General features: G+C 31.3%; 1 protein-coding gene across 2 annotated transcripts in view; it reads right to left on the bottom strand.

Annotated features, from left to right (window-relative positions):
* Positions 1 to 21082, bottom strand: part of UGGT1 (UDP-glucose glycoprotein glucosyltransferase 1) — a 102532-nt gene that overhangs the window by 40135 nt on the left and 41315 nt on the right. For both annotated transcript variants that reach the window (XM_051985666.1, XM_051985667.1), the window contains exons 12-19: positions 20719 to 20810; positions 19221 to 19371; positions 15691 to 15810; positions 14201 to 14286; positions 9816 to 9951; positions 6697 to 6828; positions 4604 to 4768; positions 2662 to 2782 (exon numbers count right to left, since the gene is read on the bottom strand). In XM_051985666.1, coding sequence (XP_051841626.1) covers positions 2662 to 2782; positions 4604 to 4768; positions 6697 to 6828; positions 9816 to 9951; positions 14201 to 14286; positions 15691 to 15810; positions 19221 to 19371; positions 20719 to 20810 — 1003 coding nt within the window. The remainder of the gene's footprint in view (positions 1 to 2661; positions 2783 to 4603; positions 4769 to 6696; positions 6829 to 9815; positions 9952 to 14200; positions 14287 to 15690; positions 15811 to 19220; positions 19372 to 20718; positions 20811 to 21082) is intronic.

The raw sequence follows: 21082 nt of genomic DNA on the forward strand, positions 1-21082 counted from the left end.
GAAGAAAAACTTCTTCAATCACCAAGAAAAAACATGCAAAAGTGCAGATATGTGTATTTGACCTTATTTTTAAAATCCCAGTAAATTCAGCACTAACCTGAGAATGAGTAAAGTGAATCAGACAATGGCAAACATTTTAACATTAATAAAGACAATATATGATTTTGCAGCTAAAATATCAGTCTTTCTTTCATGACGTCTCTAGCTAAGAAACTTTTTTGTCCGCCTGTGTTTAATGAAGTAGAAAGATTCGCTTTTCAGTAAGTATTATACCCTTGCCTTTATGACTTTGGAAGTCTATTATCATAGGACTGGAAGCAACTACCTGACTACAAAATTAAACTTTGCAGACCTAGCAATTCTAGAGTTCCTGCTACTACAAGGTAAGAAAGAGATAAGTCAATCAATCTCCATAAATCTCCCCTGCGTTTCTGCACTCTTTCCAAGGGTTCCTAGGCCATAGCACAGAACTTCAATGTAACTTTCTTGTTGCTCTCTATTAAAAAGGGGTCAATCAACACAAGATTTATATTCCCAAGTCTTCCTCAAAACAGATTTCTTTTTGATAATTTAATGAATTAATCAGTTGCACAAACTTAATCCATGTGGTAGAGGCAACCACATCATATTCTGCCTCCCTGTTTAGAACATTTCTATTAGGACACTAGAATTAGGCAAGGAAAGGCCAAAGGCCAGAAATATTAGGCTCACTTTTTGGCTTTTAAGTTTAGGCACAAGCCTGAAAAACTTATACTTTGCTCTTCCATGAAGAAAAATCTCAAGTTTTTACAAGAATAAGTAGAAAATATAAAGTAATCATCTTACATATCTATATTTTCTTTTTATATAATGGAGAAGCCACTTTCAGAACAACACTTCCATTTTAACAAATCTTTTAAACTGAACTTTTTTGGTTCTCTGAATGATTCTTCATAGCCACCATAATGTCATGTGATAAGAGTCTGAACAATATTTCAACATAACCTTTTAAGTTGGATTTTAAACACTCAATAGTTGGTGGTTGTTCTTTGTTTTTGAAAAGGACCAAAATAATATCATTATGTTAGTCAGGTTACTGTGTGTCCAATAAAAGCTGATCAGACCAATACACCTTCAGCATACTCTGCCACAGGTCAGACACAAACAGTCTCTATGAACATTTGGGATGGCTTCTCTAACTTCTTATTAATCATAATTTTTAAGAGCTAATTCAATTGTGTTTTGCTCACAAAACATAGCATGTTCTCTGATGAGGGTATACCGTGCCAGAGAGTACTGTGCCAGTCTCTCCTATACCATATAGTCAATTCTAAAGTTCTTGAATCATTGAGAATGTCTTTGTATCACTTTTTCTGATCACTTTGTGAGCACCTGTTTTGTGTGAATTCTCCACTAAATAGTCTTTTTAGCAGCATATATTTGGCATTTGAATAATGTGGCAAGTCCAACAGAGTTATGCTCTCTGCAGTAGAATTTGAATGCATGGAAATTGAGAAAAGACCTCAGTGTCTGATATCTTATCCTTTCAGGTGACTTCAAAATCTTCTGAAGACAATTCAAATGGAAACTATTCACACCTCTGGCATAGCTACTCATGTTTCACAGACATTCAACAATGAAGTCAGCACAGTAGTTCTGTAGATGTTCAGTTTGGTAGTCAGTCTATTACTTCTCCTTTCCTATACTTTCCTTTGGAAACTTTCAAACACAAATCTAGCTCAAGCAATTTGTGTTTTCAATCTCATTTTCAATCTGTGCATCCCTTGAAAGTATATTGCCAAGGTAAGTGAATCACAGCATTCAAAATGTCACCATCTGCTGTAACCAATGGTTTCGCTGATGGGAGTACCTGTATTTTCTTGGTATTAATTGTTAGGCCAAAATTAGCACAAACAGCAAAGAATCGATCCATACTTTGTGATATCTCAACTTATAGAGACTGCAGTAAGCATAATCATCTGCAAACAAAAAAATCATGCACCAACTACCAACTTTTCAAGCTGAAGAATTTACCATCAGCTCCATAGCTAAAGTAGCCAAGGAAGCTAGCCTTAAAGTAAGATCATAATTCTTAAGAAGTGTTCAAACTGAATGTCCCAGCTTTAGATGTTCTGAGGTTCTCAATATAAGAACATTGGAGCTATATGCCTCAAAGTGACAGGTAAAAATAAGGATTGATAAAGAAAACACATCTCTCACATGCTTACTTTCAGGGAAGTCAACAATATATTGTATTATGTTATATTATTTTTGATGAATAATTCCATTAATTTACATTTATACAGAAGTGGTTATTTTAAAAAATATTTTATAAGTCATTTCTTTTCCAAAGATTTTGTTCCTGTATCTCTTTCTTTTTTTTGGTAGCTTAGGAAGCAGGAGAGTACTTTGATGAGGAGGAAAAGACAAAAGGAAAATCTTTGGAATTTAAAAGCTTAAAAAACAACTTCCTCAAGTTTTCAGGAAGAAATGAGAAAGGAAGGAGAAAGACCTACTTCCAGCTTTCAGATATTCAATAATGCTCTTAATTTGTACTTTGAACCTTAAAATTCTGATGAGGCAGCAATAAATATAACTTCAATTTAAAAGGTCCCTAATTTAACAAGATTAGATTCTGAAAGTGCCTTTTATTCTAAAAATTTTATAGAAAATGCCCCTTACTGGTTGCTGTTAAATCTAAATACTGCCGGTCAGCTGTCAAAATTCTAGAGTTGATTCGTGGAACAACATTGGGCTGGTTCATGACATATTCAACCACATCTTGATCATGAGACAGTTCACCCTAAAATATAAAAGATAAAGACCAGTTAAAATACTTTTTCACAAGTAAAACCAAAGATGGAAAAATCTCATAAATAACTTTATATAAGTAGATTCCTTCTAGATTGTTATAGGATACAAACCCCACAGTGCAGAAAAATCCATTGAGTCTCTTGCCCTAATTAAGTACATATTCACTACAATAAAGTTAAAAGAATTTAAGAAGAAGTAGGTTTTTTGGATTGGTTTGGTTTTTTTAGTTTTTCTTTAAAGAGAGAATCAAAGCATAACCTGGGCGAGTAGAAAGCTATTGAACTATGATCTTAGTCTTCAACTTTTTAAAGAATTGGTGTCAACTGAATTGTCAATGCATTATCTTTGGAGAAAAAGTTCTCTAGCAAATCTTATTTTTAAAAGGGAATGACAATTCACTTTAGCTTAAATAAAAAATTTTCCTCCTTTATAAACATTTTATATTAATTCATTCCAATAATTATGTTTACTAATGAGTTTCTAAAAAAGTAGGATCCAGTCATACCAATGTTTGCAAAGATGTTAAAAATTAATATATTTTATGACTAATTGTTTTTCTGCTGAGCCAATTGGGGTTAAGTGACTTGCCCATGGTCACAAAGCCAGGAAGTGTTAAGTGTCTGAGGCCAGATTTGAACTCAGGTCCTCCTAACTTCAGGTGCAGGTCTATCCACTGCACCACCTAGCTGCCCCAACTTGTAAAGTTTTTAAGAAAAAGAATAATAGAAATCAAATTCTATTTCAAATTTCATTCAAGAATCTAGTTTAGCCTTTTCCTTCAATAAGTGCAATTTTTTACTACTTAGCCCAATATCAAGAAGAAATTTTTGAGGTAGCACAATCACAATCAGTGAATTTGAACCTGCTCTCCTATTAAAAAAAAAAAAATTTACCATCAAAGATTAAATAAACCATTGCAGAAGAGACTGCAGGCATCTATACATTTAGGTTCATCATTTCAGACAAGTTAATTCAAATTAAAATAATCCTGTCTCAAATTTTCCATAAAGAAATAAGAAGTGAAGAAAAAAGCATGACAATTAGAAGATTTAAGATTATTAGTCTAAATAATTAACTCAAATGTCTTAGAAAAAAATTATTTCTTCTAAACTGTAATGTTCCATAACAGATATACATAACACAAAATTAAAAGATAAATCTCCTGAAAAGCTCCAATTATTTTATTATGTTTCCTTAAAAGTGTGATATTCCTAAAGTTTAGACTTCTGATTCTGAACAACTAAACCAAATACCACTTAGTAGAGAATCATGAATTTATGTTTTCACCCTGAAGACAGTACCTAAAAATAAGCAATTATTTGATGAAAAACATTGAATTATAAGAAGAGCGAGCAAATTCTAAGAGAAAAAACATATCAAAATTTCTTGCTTGGATTTGATGAGATCAACAGATTTTACTTAGGAACGATTTTTTTTATTTGAACATAACAATTAAACACAATAACTAAACCAATTCTGAAATATATTTCTCAACCACTCATGCTATATTAATTTTACTTTTAATTTTTAACCATTTTCTAATTTCTAACAATCATCCCAAAAAAATATCCTTTGAAAAAATTATTTTTAGTATGCTAATGCCAAATTCCACAGTAGTTTCCATTTAAAATTCAACATTCCTAGCGAAAGCTCCTGAAAAGATTAACAAGAGTCATCCGGGTGAGAATCTAAAAACAGCTGCTATGAAGGTATATAAAATTCCACTGCTTAAAGAATTTTAGCAAACTAAAAAAACTAGAACTTAATAAAAAAAAAGTGTACCCAAATCCAATTCAGAATCTTCACATACCAAGTACACAGCTCTTTGGAAGATGCTTGTGGTCTCCAAGATTTTATGCATTGTAATTGTTTCCAGTTCATCTGCATCCAACTGATCCTTTTCATACGGCATGCCATTAAACAGTACAACTGGCAGAGGACCTACCCCTGTCTGCTCATAGTAAGCTCTTCCTTCCTATATTAAAAAACAAGACAGGAAAGCTTTAGGCTTATATGAGGCAAAAGAGAAGAAAAAATCCTGCCCTCATTCTACAAATATCCTAGGCAAAACAGACTATAAGGTAATACTCAAACCTTCAACCACATTGTCAGTTGCTTGAAATCATTTTGGGGGGAGACAAAGTGTAATTAGCCATGTGTCAGGCAAGTAAAATCCTCACCATTGCTCCTTCAAGTTGGATGGAGAAAGCCCTTGAGCTTGAAGCACATCCCATACCATCAACCTTATTTCTAACCTAGCTCCCGAAGCCATCACTGAAGAAAGTCCCTATTATTTGTCTGGAGGCAGTATGTGTGGTCTCTTAGAACACATTTGAAAGTCAACATGGTGTTGTGTCTAAGAGAGTTGGATTAGAAATTGTTGAGACTTAAACACAAATCCAAACTCTTGAAACATATTAGCTATGCAACCATAAAGACCTTTCAAGACCTCGAGTAACACTCTAAGACTACATATTAAAGACAACCTGTTCACTGATATTAGCAGATGGAATTTATATAGTGTTTCTTAAACCGACTGAATTCATAAGGCCAGACCTCCACAGTGTATGTTTTTTCAGTCGGCAATCTAGAGACATCATTTTAACCTATATCTATTTAGAAATCAATTTTTTGCCCCTATTAATTTTCATTTAATGAAACTTTTATTAAACATCTTTTTCTAACAGATTACATATATCCTATATAGTGCATTCAGAAATTTGCCGGTCTAAAATAAATAGATATTACACTGTACAATTTTGTGTTGTTCCACTTACTGGTAAGTACTTTGTTTTTCTATTTTTGGATATCTAACTTATGTCATTATTATCATTCTATACTACCTGAAAAATGAATGAATTTCATAGAGATCCAAGAAACTATAAATTCCTTGAAGGGGCTCTTTTTCTTTTTATTTTTGGATCCTATGATACATTAAGGCAGAATGATGCAGTATAAAGAGTACTAGAATTAAAGCCAGCAGAGACATGGGTTCAAACCATACCTCTGATTTTACTACCTGTATGGCAATGAACAAATCACTTAATTTTGCTAAGCCTGAGTTTCCTCATCTGTAAATGGGAGACATTAATTCCTGTAGTACCTAGTTCACAGCAAGACAAAATATGATGATCAAATGATTAAAAACATGTAAAACACTTTACAAACCTTAAATATGTATGTATTATGTATGTATGTATTATGTATGTATATTTTTATCTACAAATAGTAATATACATATATGTAGATATAGATGTGGATCAATCAACTGATTTCTTATCTATCTATCATAATTCTTATTATCCCTAGCATCTAGGACAATGCTTTGCACATTGCTGGTGATTTTATAATGCCTATTAAATAACTAAATAAAAATTAGTAACTTTAAAAAAATGCATCTTTTGTAACCTTAATTTTTTTCACTATTTTGATAGTTTTACTGTCTTAGCTTAATGCCTGGATTCATTCTTACACTCAGACTGCACAATCACCAAAATACTATGTTCAGCTAAGTCCTACATCAAATTCTATAATCCTTCTACACTTATAGAATACTTATGTATTATCTAAACTTTATGTATTAATTTTTACTAAAACAATCAAGAGAGAACTATGCAGAAAACCTTACAATCTATACATATTCAGTAAATTATCCACTGATTTGCACAAAACTGAATAATTTCCCATTTAGTAATCAAACAATATTATATATAATATCAGCTAAATTAGAATGATTTTTTTTCCTTCCTAAGACTGAAATCTACAACCAACATTTATATTCTGATGTATGTAAATCCTGAAAAATTCTATTTTCTGTCCTCCATGTTCTTATTATAAAATTCTTCTATGAAAGAAAAAGAGAAAATAAGTCAAATGAGAAAGAAATATCAATAAATCTTTTACCTTCCGATTTTGATCAAAGGCAGAGTCAATCCCCAAAATACTATTCATTTCCACATATGGATATTTCTTCTGCAGAACACTGACAACATGTTCAACTTTCACCTTTTCTCCAGTTTTTACCTTGTTATAAATCTGAGGAAATAAAAGGTAGCTTTATACTTTAAAAATTCCCAGCCATTTGGGGTGAATGTCATTCACAGGACAATTTTCTCTTTACAGTACTACAGAAAACTGAGAAAAGTGTCCTTTTTTGTAGAATAAACATTTAAATTGCCAATATTGAGGTTATTAATGAAGCTTAACTTTCCTTTCTCCCAATTGCCCTAAAGGTTCCTTTTTAGTTTAAAAACTGAAAATTCTCAAAACGATGTTACGATTTATGGAAATTGCTAAGTAGTATAATTATAGAAACCCCAACAAAACATGCAGGGTAAAAAACTGATCTATCTGCTCATGAATTTTTTCTTAATTTTTCCAGAAATTAAAACTATACTTTTCTCTTTAAGGAAGAAAGAGCAAATTCTAAATTAAAATTACTTTCAAGAAAAATAACAGTAGAAATTATTTATAAATGTATTCGTGTTAGGAACCTTTTAAAGTGGTAATGCTAGACTATTTATTACAGATTTTTATTTTCACTGCGTCACATGTAAAACAATTTTTTACATTAGTTTTTAAAACTTTTGAGTTCTAGATTCTTTCCCTTTCTCCTCAGACATATTGAGAAGGCATATGTGAAATTATGCAAAACATTTCCGTAAAAGTCATGTTGCGGAAAAAAACCATAAATCCTTCACCCCTCCCCCCCAAAAAAAACCCTCAAGAAAAATAAAGTAAAAAAAATTTGTTTTAAATAAAAGGAAAAGAGTATGTTTCAATCTGTATCAGGCAATCAGTTCTTTCCCTTCATATGGATAATATTTTTCATCATAAGTCCTTCAGAACAGTTGTACATCATAGTATTGTTGCGAATAACAAAGCCATTCACAGCCGATCATTTCACAGCATTGCTATTACTTTGTACACATTAGCATTTCATTTTGCTTGAGTCCATGGAGGACTTTCCAAGTTTTTCAGAGAATATCCTGCACATCATTTCCCATGAAACAATAATATTCCATCACAATCACACACCACTACTTATTCAACCATTCCCCAACTAATGGGCATGCTTCTAAGTTTCAATTCCCTGCCTTGAGAAAAAAGCTGCTATAAATATTTTTGTATACATAGGTCCTTTTCTTTCTTTTTTTTTTTTTTTAATCTCACTTGGGATCCATGGCTAATACTGGAATGGTTAGGTCAAATGAGATGCATGATTTTAGAGATCTCTGGGCATAATTCACATCTTTTGATCATTTACCAATTGGGGAATGCCGCTTCTTTTTTATAAATTTGCCTCAGTTCCCTGTGCATTTAAGAAATAAGGCCTTCACCAGAGAAACCTGCTTCAAAATTTTCTTCCCAATTACTATTGCTAACTATACTTTCCCCTATTTATTCTATTTTCTCTTTCCTTTCACCCTGATTCTCCTCAAAAGTGTTTTCCTACTGACCATACCCTCCCTAAATATGCCCTGACGTCTATCACCCTCCCGATCCTTCTCATATCCCCTTTCCCTCCTATGTTCCTGCAAGCTAAGATAGATTGTGCATATTGATTGTGCATCTTATTTCCAAGATAGATTGTGCATATTGATTGTGCATCTTATTTCCTCGTTGGGCCAATTATAATGACAGTAAGGTTCACTCACTCCCCCTCTTCCCCTCCACTGTGAAATGCTAAACTAATTTTAATGAATCTTTAAACTATAAATATCTGAACAACAAACTACCATGACACTTAAAAATATGCTGTGGGAAAAAGCCAAAGTAGTCCTTTATATGCTCAGGTCCCACTTAGGCGACTTATACTTTTTTTTCTGCTGAGGCAATTAGGGTTAAGTGACTTGTCCAGGGTCACACAGCCAGGAAGTGTTAAGTGTCTGAGACCAGATTTGAACTCAGTTCCTCCTGACTACAGGGCTGATGCTCTATCCATTGCATCATCCAACTGTTTCTACTGATGCTTTTTTAATAATAATGAGGAAAAAAGAAAAGATAGAAAATAAATTAAGAATATTTTGTTTATAAATGATCCACTATTTACATATGACCTCATATTTATAAATGGTCCACTATACACATTTGACCTCATGTCTAAAATGCAAATTGGCTGAGGAAGCTAGTCTGAGAGACTAATTTGCCATTAAGGTATTAACATATAAAGACAAATGGAGACAAAACAGATGGCACAGTAGACAGAGCACCAGACCAAAGTCAAGAGGAATTGAGCTCAAATATGATCTCAGGTACTTAACACTTACTAGCTATATGACTCTGGGCAAGTCACTTAACCTTGCCAAAAAAAAAAAAAAGAAAAAAAGGAAAAAAGAAAAAAGATAACATTTGTACAAGATATTAAGCAGTAAGTTTCTTAAGAGCAGAAGCTATTCATTTTTTTTTTACATCAAAGCATTTAATAGGTAGCCAACTGTTTGCTGAGTTGACTTTGAAAATTGTTTACCATATCATTTTACTATTTCAGCAAGCATTTGGAATGAGTTAGATAAATCTGAGATTAGCAATGTTCTATCTTTATGTCGTTTATTTTGACATTTCTCAAAATACATAATGTTAGCCTGAAACATAATTCTCTACAGGGAAAAAATGTTTTTCAACATCTTTACTTTTAAAGCCATAGAATGACATCATTTAATTTGCCACAATCAAATATGAATAGCAGTTTTTCCTCCCTCAAGAAAGAAAACTGGTCACAGATGAATGAACATTCAAAATGCAAGATTATCCCTCTTATCAGAAGAGAAGCAATTTATATTTTTCTCACCTGTAAATGTGGGTATTGGACTAGACAACTTCTAAGAATATGATTTTAAATTCTTGCATTGAGGAGTGACTCATATGTGCATTTCTATTAAAATAATTACTTCACGTGTAGTTGTAAGAAAAGCAATACTTTTTTTTTCTCATTCAAGAAATATGGCAATTTTTCTTTACTACAGACTTTTAAAAATTATACATTAGACAAAAACACTTTAGCATCTTAAATGAAAACTTACCGATATCAAAGTCTGGAAGGCATGATAATCATCCATATCTTGTGCAACATAATTATACGCTCTAAGAACAGCCACTCCAGCATCTTGCAATCCATCAACATCTTCAGAGTCATTAACCACAAAGATTAAACCAATTCTGTGGGGAGGGAAATAAGTATTTATCTCAAGAAAGTCAAATATTTTGTAAAGCATATCTTTTATATCCAATTCGGTGATTGCAATTAACCAATGATGAAAAGATTTCTTTTTAAGAAAATTTACTGTGATTTTACTGTAAAATATGCCATTATGACATATAACATATTCTATCCCAAATTCAAAGCTAGTATTAGACTTGGAAAGGAAAGGAATAGCGAGGAAAGAAATATGACTGCAAAGTTTTGGGCAAACTGGGAGTTTTATTAAAGCTGAAGATGTACAAAATGTATAGCTCTGAAGAGTCTTCACCATGGTACACAGGATTTTAAAGTGAGAGAATTCAGGAATAGAGCTACATTGGGATGAGGATGGAATTAATTCTGAATTTTCAAAATACAAGAACTATTTCAAAGTTCAGAAATTTAGAGAGCAAGAATATAGTTCTCTACTGGAAACAACAATCTTATGCTGGGAATACTGTTTAATAATAACGTAAGAGTAGTTAGCATTTATATGGTATTTACTCAGGTTATGTATGTAACTCAGGTTACACATGAACTCAGGTCTTACCAATTTTAGGCCTATCAAGCACTATATTCACTCTGCCATTTGTGAAAGCTATACCATGTAGCTATAAAAGGTAAAGGTACCTTATTGTGTCTACTCTAAAAGGAATTTTCTAAGAATGACTACCATATTTGTATACAGCTTTTAACATTTCAGAACACTTTTTCAAGCATTATCTCATTAGAATCTCATAACAGTTCTACAAAGCAGGCACAGTAAAAAACGTACCATTCCTATTTGATAGATGAGGATATAATTCTGTTCAATCCCTTACTTTATCATTTAAAGTGAATATTGTAGAACAAGAATAAAACTGACTTTACAAACTTTCAATACTACAGTGAAAGAAATGTAGCCTATATTACACTGCAAAATAAGTCTTAATATTTTGATTTACAACCTAAATCAAATCCATAACATAGCAAAACTGTTTACAATGACATTTTATTGGATTGTCAATAGTTTCACACTATATAAGGAAGAAAGAAAACCTCATAGACAAGTCACATTTTTGAAAAATAAGATATGGAACAATAATCCTCCCATACATACATAGAAATTGCCCTCCTTACTGCATTTTGTATAGCAATTAATGACTTAGGGAACATTTGCCAAAAAAATTCTATTCTGCCAAAAAATATACTGGCAATAAGAAATATGATTCAAATGTTATCTCAAGTTAGCAAGCCTAATTCACCAGACTTTAAATTTTTTTTTATTTCCCACAAATTATATTCTAACATGTCTTTTATATCCAATCCTTCATAAAATCCTGTTAACTGCTTTAAAATATCTAATTTAACCAGTGGCTCATTGTTATCGATAAGATCAAATACAAACTCCTGGCTTTAACATTTAAAGCATTTAAAATAACAGTTTGAGCATATATACTTATTGTGTATCTAATTTATATTTTAATATATTTAACATATACTACTCATCCTGCCATCTAGGGGAGGGGATGGGAGGAAGAAGGGGAAAAATTGGAACAAGAGCTTTGGCAATTGTCAATGCTGTAAAGTTACCCATATATATAACCTGTAAATAAAAGACTATTAAAAAAAAAATACCCTGGCATGGGTTCTAAAAAAAAAAAAAAAATTTAAAGCATTTCCCAACATGATCCCAATTACCTAAGTTTTTAATACATTACTTTCTTTCATAAACTCTACCTTACAAATTGACTCTGCTGTTCCTCCTTCCCCAAAATTACCTTGTATTCTCTACATAATTATATGTATACATGTTGCCTCTTCCAATAGAAAGTAAACTCCTGAATGCAGAAATTGTTTCACTTTCGTCTTTGTAGTGGAGTCCTACAACAATTCTAAATCATGTGCACTTAATAATGAATAATATCCTTTTCTTTTTTCCACTCCCAAATAGTTATGTCACTACACCTTGCATTACACATTCTTACCAATGTCATTTCCCCCCATTAAACTGTAATCTCTATACTAAAAAATTCACAAATCCTATGTATAGGTAGTATAAGAAATGATAAGTTGATGGATTTAGGGGGAAAAATGGAAAGATTTGAACTTATGAAGGATAATGTTATCCACCTTCAAAAAAAAAGATAAAATCCACAATACAGCCTTATGTAGATGTAGATGTGTATGTATGTATGTATATAATTATAGGTGTGTGTATATGTATGTATGTGTACACACACATTTAATTGTAGCCTGTGAAGTCCAGGTTAGCTCCCTAGAGGCCTTAGAATCAGCCAGAGTCAGGATAACCAAAAGTCCTTAGTCTTTAGGGGGAGAAGTGAAGGGGATGGACAAGACTGCCACAAACTCTCCACAACCTCCCTTCTCTTCGGCCACCTCCAAAGTGACTCTGGCTCATCTCGCTCCACCCCCTAATCCCTCCTTACAATTCTCTTAATCCCAAGCATTGAGCTAGCATTGTGAGAAGAGAAATTCCAAACATGCTAATAGAGTTATTGTCCAATAGGTAATTAGCCTTAAGTGCTTGGTTGTCTGATTCAAGTGCACCTATTCAGAGTTTCAGCCCTTAACAGTAGTCTTCTTGGAGGAGGTGAGAGGCGAGAACAAAAGAAAACTTTATAACCAAGTAAAGAAAAGATGGACAGCTCTGTGCACAATGTATTTAGAGGTTTTCTTGATGTGAAAATTTATTGTCTCATATTTTGAATCCTCTCATGTTCTGCTGTTTTTTTTTTTTTTTTTTTTCCCCATTGGTTTTAAATAAATAAAAATATTTTTAAAATCCATCTGACAAATTCTACTCTATCTCTTCAGCACCATATTTGCTATTTTCTGTTAGGCTCAGATAAGGCAAGCCCTAATTTTTTCCACAAAGCCATTCCAAATCACTCCAACCTACAATGTTGTTGTCGTTTCTTTTATAACATGAATACCTATGGCATCTGGGAATGTGTAACTAGGAAATCATTTTAAAACCATCCTTTATAGTTCTGTTTCTTTTATGTGTATAATCTGTTTTTCCCAAATGAATGATAAATTCTGGGAGGCACAGACTATGTCTTTTATTCCTATTACTACAAAGGTGAAATGCTAATTCTATGCAAACAGTAGATGGTTCAACAAGATAGACTACAAATGCTTTCTAAAAATTAACAAATTAACTATTAATAAGTATTGATAAAAAGAAGTTCTATGTGACCTGCCCACAATTACAAAGAAAGTCCATCCTATATATGGAAATCAAGTCCAGGCATTCTAATTTCAGTTTCACTAAGCCACATACCAACAATGATTTCAGCTAATATTAGTACTACATCACACAGGTTGTCAATCTTTCTTCTGGACTATCTTCTCATATGTAGTACTTGGTCAGGTTCTCATATTTAGCTTAGAAGATGTACTCAATGAAAAGAATCTATTTGTTTTTGTCAGTAGTATGTGAGCATGAACATTATGTTCAGATGTGTGGCTCATGACTAATAGTGGAATTATTGAAGTGATAAGATAAAAGTCAAAAGTTTTGAAATCAGAGGTTCTAGGTTTGAATCCCAACTTTGCTACTTCCTCATGACTTTGGGGAAATTATGTAACCTCTCTGAGTCAGCTTATCCATTGTAAAGCTGCCTTAACTATCAAATAAGATATGTGTATTATAAATCATATGACATCATGTATTAAATGTAAAAAAAAAATGTCAAAAAAAAAGATAAAAAGAAGTGCTAATAATATATAAAGTTAAAAGAAGGCATTTTTAAAAAATTAAAAATTATATATTGAAAAACTAGATAAATAAGCTACCTGTTCACAGACCTGATAAATTTTTTTCCAAAAGAAGTTTCTAAATAAACACAATTCACTGTTAATTCGACAGATCTCTGCAAAGGAGGATAGTTCTACAGAAACTAATAATATTTTCAATCTGCTACAAATATATTAATATCTATTATGATGTAGACATCTTTGAGAAAATAGGCCAAGTCTATGAAACATTTTTAGATGTTATTTTTCAATCATCCAATAATAATCTTTCACTAAAAAACTATCAAATATTCTATGCTAAAAAAATACTCATTTTCTTCATCAATGAGCAATTGATTATAGTTTATTAACCCCAATGTATTAATATCTTTAAGTATTAAGAGTTTAATCGAATCATTTAAGAATGAAAAACAAAATTTTAACTCACTTATACATATGCTAAAATCAGCAACATAATAGTATTACCTTAGTGGTATATGATTACTGAGGAACATTTCAGCTACATTTACCAATTCTACTGCAGTTTCATGAGCTGGATCAACTATGATAATCTGTGGGCAATGAAAAAATTTTTTAAATGAGTAAAATATTATTTATACATGTGACTGAAAATATTATTACTTCTTTGTGTTTAAAGATGGCCTTTCTCCAGAGTTATTCTTAAACTACACATCCCAGAAAGACAGGAAAATAGAAATCACTACCATTTTCCATTCACACAAAAAAAAAAATCTTTGGTAAAGGTGAGGTAAATTGATCACAAGATACAAAGGTGCAAGGAATCCACATTTTACAGATTAATAAACATGGGTTCAAGAGGAAAACTTGTACATCACATAAGTAATAAATAGAAGACTAGATTTAAATCCAAATCCTATCTCTAAAGCACCCTCTTTTCACTGCACTATTTCCCAAAGCCACAAATACATCCCAGATTAAGTCTTATTTCAGTGCTTTATCTAACTTTCTCAGCTTAAAAAACAAATTATCTTTTTTAAAGGCACTTATTCATTAAATATTCATCTGGAACAAAATAAACAAAGTATGGAAGGCAGAGAGAAAAATAGAAAGAAGACAAGTGGACTTTGGCTATGGAGTTCAGAAACAGTTTTAGGAATAAAATATGTAAAATGAAAAACTTTAGTCAAAGGATTTGGTTTCCCTCCTAAATTTTAGGAAAATTATATTTGCTAATGCACCAAAAAGCTTTCTGGCTACTTATAATACTAGGGAAGCCAATGTGATAGAGTGACTATGTTAAGAGGAAAAAATTCCTAATAAGATCATGTAATTTCTCTCCTTATAAAGATGAAAATGATGCAAAATAATAAGTAATTATTAATAATTATTTTAGGAATTAGGAATTATTAGGAAGCACACTATTGGAAAAATTAATTATTAAAAAGAAAAAAATTCATTTTTTCTAGAAAATTAACTTCTATACCAAAAAAAAAGAAATATAACATAGAAATACTTCATAATTCTTCTAGAACCAAAAATTATAAAGAATTTAAATATTTTCTAAGTGAAATGATTACAACACAAACTCCATAATGTCTATGTTTTTTCTGCATTTAAAAGAAAAAGGGGTGAGGGAGGAGAAACTATACTGAACATAAAGCTATTTAATTTCTTGGCATTGGAAAAAGTTTAAGACATCATATTTTCCAGACTATTATTGATTTAAAACAATATCTGCAGCCAATAATAATTACAACAACTCTATGCCAACATTTATAATCCTAAAAGTTATAATGTTTTCTCAAAATTCTTTAAATATGACTATTTTCTTAAAAGCATCAACTTTAAAGAGAGGCAGGAATAGAGGAAAAGAATCTCAATGTTTAAAAGATAGCAAAGCTTAGAGAAAGGAGAATCAAGCAAAGATCAACTAAATCTACAGCAAGCAAATCAAATAAATGAATGAATGAATGAATGAATGGCACATTGCTTACAAAATTATGGAAGTTTTTTCTGATTTGTCTGATAACTCCAGGGAAGGTAGGTCTAAGTAGCTCCTGTAGACTGGAAGGCCAAGAACTATACCTACTATCAACTTCAAGGTTGTTGATCCACTGTAAAAAAAAGAAAAATCTAGATGTTACAATTGTTAACCTACAAGAATTTGCACTAAGTTTCAAAAGACCATTAAATCATTGTAAAGGCGAAAAAAATTTTAAAGGAAATAAAAAGGAAAATAGCAACCTCAAGATCTTCTGATAAGAAATTTTGTAGCATAAACATGAAAACTAAGTATGAAATGTAATCCATTCCAACAAGCCGTTAAATCAGAACTCAAGTACTAGTCAACCATCAAAACTGACATAAAATGGAAAATCTCTTCCTAACCTCACCCAGTCCAAACAAAATCCATATGGCTAAAAAGAGAATAAAAAGTTAATTGAGAAAAAACATTTTCTGGCAAGTCTCTCTGATGAAGTTTTCATTTCTAATATAGGTAAGGAATGTATTGAAAATTTAAAAAAAAATAAAAGTCAATTCCCAATGGATAAATGATCTAAGGATATATGCGAACAGGCAGCTTTCAAAGGATGAAAACAAAACTAGCAACCGTCAAGTAAAAAAAAATGCCCAAAATCATTAATAATTCAATAAATGTAAATTAACTCTGAGCTTCAATGTCTCTCAACAGTTTGGCAAAGGTAACAAAAATAATGAATATTGGAGGGACTACAGGAAAATAGATACAATAATGTACAACCTAAAAAATATTTGTATAATTTTATAAAGATTAAAAACTTTTAAACACTTAAGGTCTCTGATCAATGCAAATGGTGATCATGATGTTCTATGTTACCTACCTCCAGGGAGATGATGTATTCAATATACAGAATGAGACACTGAGGGAATTGGAATTACTTGACTAAACATACTTATCTGTTAAAAAAAGGTTTTTTTTTTCTTTTAAACTGTGAGAAAACAGAGAGCCAATAGGAAAGGGAGAGGGAAGCTAGAAAGGAAAGAAAATAAGTGCATCTTAAATATAAAATAAAGAAAAAGAAAGGAAAAAAACTTTTGCCTTTAAGACTGGATAAAAATTTTTCATTCATAATCAATGACACAAATTTTGAAGTTTCATCTTCTTTATGCCTAAGTAATGAAAGAATACATAAAAACTTGTTCTCAAACAAAATTTTTTTTACCAATAAATAACCATATGAAAAACAGTTTTAAATAATCTGATAATCTCTAATAATCAGAAAACACAAATTACAACAATTTGGATACGATTTTATACTTATTAAATTGTTTAATTAAAATGTTAACAAAATTCACTGTTGGAAGGGCTGCAGAAAAACAAGCACATTGCAGTGCAGGGTGTAAATTGATGCAATCATTGTAAAAGGAAATAAGAAATAAGACTAGCATAGTAGACAGAATACTAAACTTAAGTCAGAAAAAACTAGATACAAATCCTGCCTCTGATATATGACTCATCCAAGGCAAACCATTAAACCTCTTCATACGTAGAACTTTGGCCTAATTCCTAGAATTTGCCCATTAAGTCAAAGAGCAAGTTGCAATCTGCAAATCTGCATTGATGGAAGAAATTCCCAAGTTGCCAAACAAATAGGGATCAGACATCCTGCCCATATTCAAATTATCATAATTTAAAGAAAGGTTTTTAAAACTGGTCATATCCTTTTTTTTAATTCTACTACTAAGAATATTAATGAAATGGGGGGAAAAAGGCTTATTTTTGCAAAAATACTTATAGTGACGGTATACATAAAAGAAAAAACTGAAAATAATTCATGTGGCCACTAATTGAGGAATGGCTCAACAAAGAGAAAAGAAGATAGCTACTAAGCAAATTATAGTACATGAATATGGTAACCAGAAGCCATGATTCAAATAATGAAATATTATTGTGCCAAAATATAAAAAATGCAAAATATTATGAAGGAATGCACAAGAAAGCAGAGATCAGAATATAAATATTATTCATGTAATACAAGAAAGAACAAAATCTATGAAATTCAGAAGAGAACATGGAACATGCTCCCAACAATGTTCTGTCAAATTTAATATAGAGTTTTAAAAAATATATTGTACATTTGTTTTTATATCTGAACATCTGCTTTTGTCAGTGGTTTTTAAGTTAGCACGTATAGGTTTCATTGCCACAAAAACCAAATTTTTAAAAATCCATTGATTATATAAACATGTATATTCACATGAACAAAATTTTAGTATCCCTCCTAAAATTCTTTTTAATAGAGTAATAAACATATAAGCTGTCCTTCAACTTATGTTTATAATAGATAAAATTTTTCTTTTTGCTATACTGATTTTTTAAGGATCTGAATTATGATATGATATATAAAAAAATATGCTTGTTATCTCCAATTGGATGATAAGCTATTTGAGAGTAGGGACTGACTTGTCTTTTTTTTTAACATCCCTAGTGCTTAGCACAATGCCTGGAACATAGTAGATGTTTAATAATTGCTTACTGATTGATTGAAAGTGAAGTATAATTCCCTAAATGAGGCCAGCCTAATATCTTTCTATTCAGATCTAGACCCACTTGTGGTTCATCTGAAGTATCAATTTACCATTTGTAAATATATATTGGAGAATTTCACCCAACTTCAAGCTATAATTTAGCCAATATCTGTTTTCAACCATTTTCTCATTCTAGTTTAAGTAGTTAAGGAATGTCTTTGAAATAATCATGGACTTTAATGAGAAGACATTATGGTCTTCTAGAACTTAAAGGATCTCATTTATGTGTATGTATGTGCCTCCTATCAGCCCTCTGCAAGCTATATGACATTGGTAAAGTTCTTATGAGACTATATGTTATTTTCATTTTGTTGCCTCGGTTGTATTTAAAAAAAAAAAACAACTCATTCTTGGATTTTAAAAAAAAGATTCAAATGTGTAGTTAAAAAATATACTGTAAAAACTACTTAATTTCAAGTGACTTGAATATTTGATTTGCCTAGAGATCTTTGGAGTATTCATATTTTACTCTGAAAGCTACCATTCCATAAAAACATTTATTAAATATAATGTTAAGATATTTTAGAAGAAAAAAAAAAAAAAGACATTTTAGAAACCTCAGATCAAGTGGCCAAAAACAAACAACTCTCCCTACCCTCTGACCTCAGTGACAAAGCCTCAGAGTAATTTATGGGAATAAGGTCTAAAGGCAACTAAGAGTATATAAAGTCAATATTCTCTTCTAAGAAATCCTTAGACATGACCCCTTAACCACTAGGTACCTCTAAGACAAGTTAAAAGCCATGAGGTTAAGACCAATATAACATGTTTTAGAATATTGTAAGTCTACTTTGTAACATAAAAACTTGAGTAATGAAAAAACTGGCTCCAAGAATTATAATATACTGTCAATTTATAATAATAAAGTAATTGGTATAGCAATTTTTATAAGAGAAAAAGAAGAAAAAATGTTAATGATACATGAATAATATACTTGAGAATTAAAAATCCTCACAGAAATAGCCGGGCTTCTGATATCCACAGCATAGTCTGCATCTGATGGCTGGATGTTAAGTTTCAAAATATTATGCAGAGATAAGTCTTCTATTCCTAGTCTGTGCAGTCCCTCCATCACACGAGCCTCATTCCTCAACACATCAAACAAGCTGAAATAAATTACAAAGCCATTATAATTTCTATAAACAATTGAAAGCTGCTGAAACTCTCATCCTGGCAGGTGAACTAAAACTACAATCTATAAAATAGCTGGTTTAAATTTTTTAAATAATTAGAATCTTAATTCTTCTCATTTTTTCAATACTTTTAAAGACTTGTAATGTCATTAGTGTGCATACTCCTTCCACTGATAAAGAATGCACAATCTTATAAGTATTCATAGCTAAAAAGTTTTGTGACATCCCTCTCAACAACTCAACAAAAAAACCCAGCCTACTGTTAAGACCCTTTTTGAAACCTTTCCTGCTACTTACTAACACCCAAGAGCCTTAATTTCAGTGTTATCCGCTTCAAGAACCAATCAGGGCTTTAGCAAAATAGGCTTCAGGTCAATCAATCAAAATATATAATTCTAATGCACTCACTACTTTATCAAAGTACTTTATCCTTTGTTTATAGGAATAAACAAGTAACTTGAGTTAAATATTTATTCAATTGTGTCTATATGCTTTTCATATTGACAACCTAAGACAAAATAGTGATGAGTTCAAGCTCCTTAAAATTTATACCACATATTTTATTGGCTTTCTATATCTGCCTATAATAACATCATATGGGGCCTTGTAGGCTTAATTTTGATAGCATGGATGGTTTATTGTGAATAACTGCTTCCTACAAAGCTTTACCATCTTTGTGATTTAATATTAAGAAACCAAGAGTTATTATTTTGTTTTATCATTTATATTATTATATATTATTCATACACATATATAATTTATATTATGCTTACTATTTATGAGTCAAAGGATAAACTCCAACTCAGAAACATCAAAGAGAAAATTAAGAGCAAATTAGAATATAACTAAGGAAATAATTCAGCACAATTTGAAAATTAACAGCATATTACTGAATAGCACTTCAGTGAACATTAACAGTAATATTTGTGAAAGCATTCCAGCGACATGAATAAAACCAAATTTTTTTTCCCAAAAGAATCACACAAAGGGCTCCCTGGCAAGTTCTCTCTCCCAAAGACCTTCTGGCCAAGATGGCCAACACAAATGTTTAATGCCAAGAGGGCAAGAAGCTACTTTTTATCAATATGGATATCATAAATGCTTTTATGAAGACCAACTGCAGGTGAAGGTGTGTTACAAGGCAATATTTCATATGAAGAATCACAAAGAAAACTGACTAACACATTTACCCTTGGGTAAACTTCATCTAACACTGGAAGAATTCTAATATGTAGTCAACAAAGTTAACATCTGAGCAAAATCCTAAGAATTCCAGATTAGAAAAAAATTTAAAAGAAGGAAGAATACTAATATCCATACCTAAATATGTCCTGTGTATCTAAATCAATGTGTAATCCATTGATGAACAGGGCAGATTCTCCAGGCTGTAATCCTAAAGTTCCTTTGAAGTACTAAAAATATAGAAGAAGGAAAAAAAAAAATCATTAACATGCAAAAGGCTATGCAAAGTAGAATTTCTGCCAATTTTGTGTCTTACTCTTTTCAACTTTTACCTTTTAGATAAGAGAGGATTTTAATCTTGTTTCCTAAAATATTTAGGGATTAGAAGTATCCATCTCTTTTTCATTATAATAATTTAAATTAATTGAAAATACCAATAATATGGACACATCTTGTGACTAACAGCAACAATTTCTACTATTTAATAAAAGAAAGTGCTGGA

Source organism: Antechinus flavipes, chromosome 3 (genome assembly GCF_016432865.1).
Source record: "Antechinus flavipes isolate AdamAnt ecotype Samford, QLD, Australia chromosome 3, AdamAnt_v2, whole genome shotgun sequence".
Taxonomy (NCBI): Eukaryota; Metazoa; Chordata; class Mammalia; order Dasyuromorphia; family Dasyuridae; genus Antechinus; species Antechinus flavipes.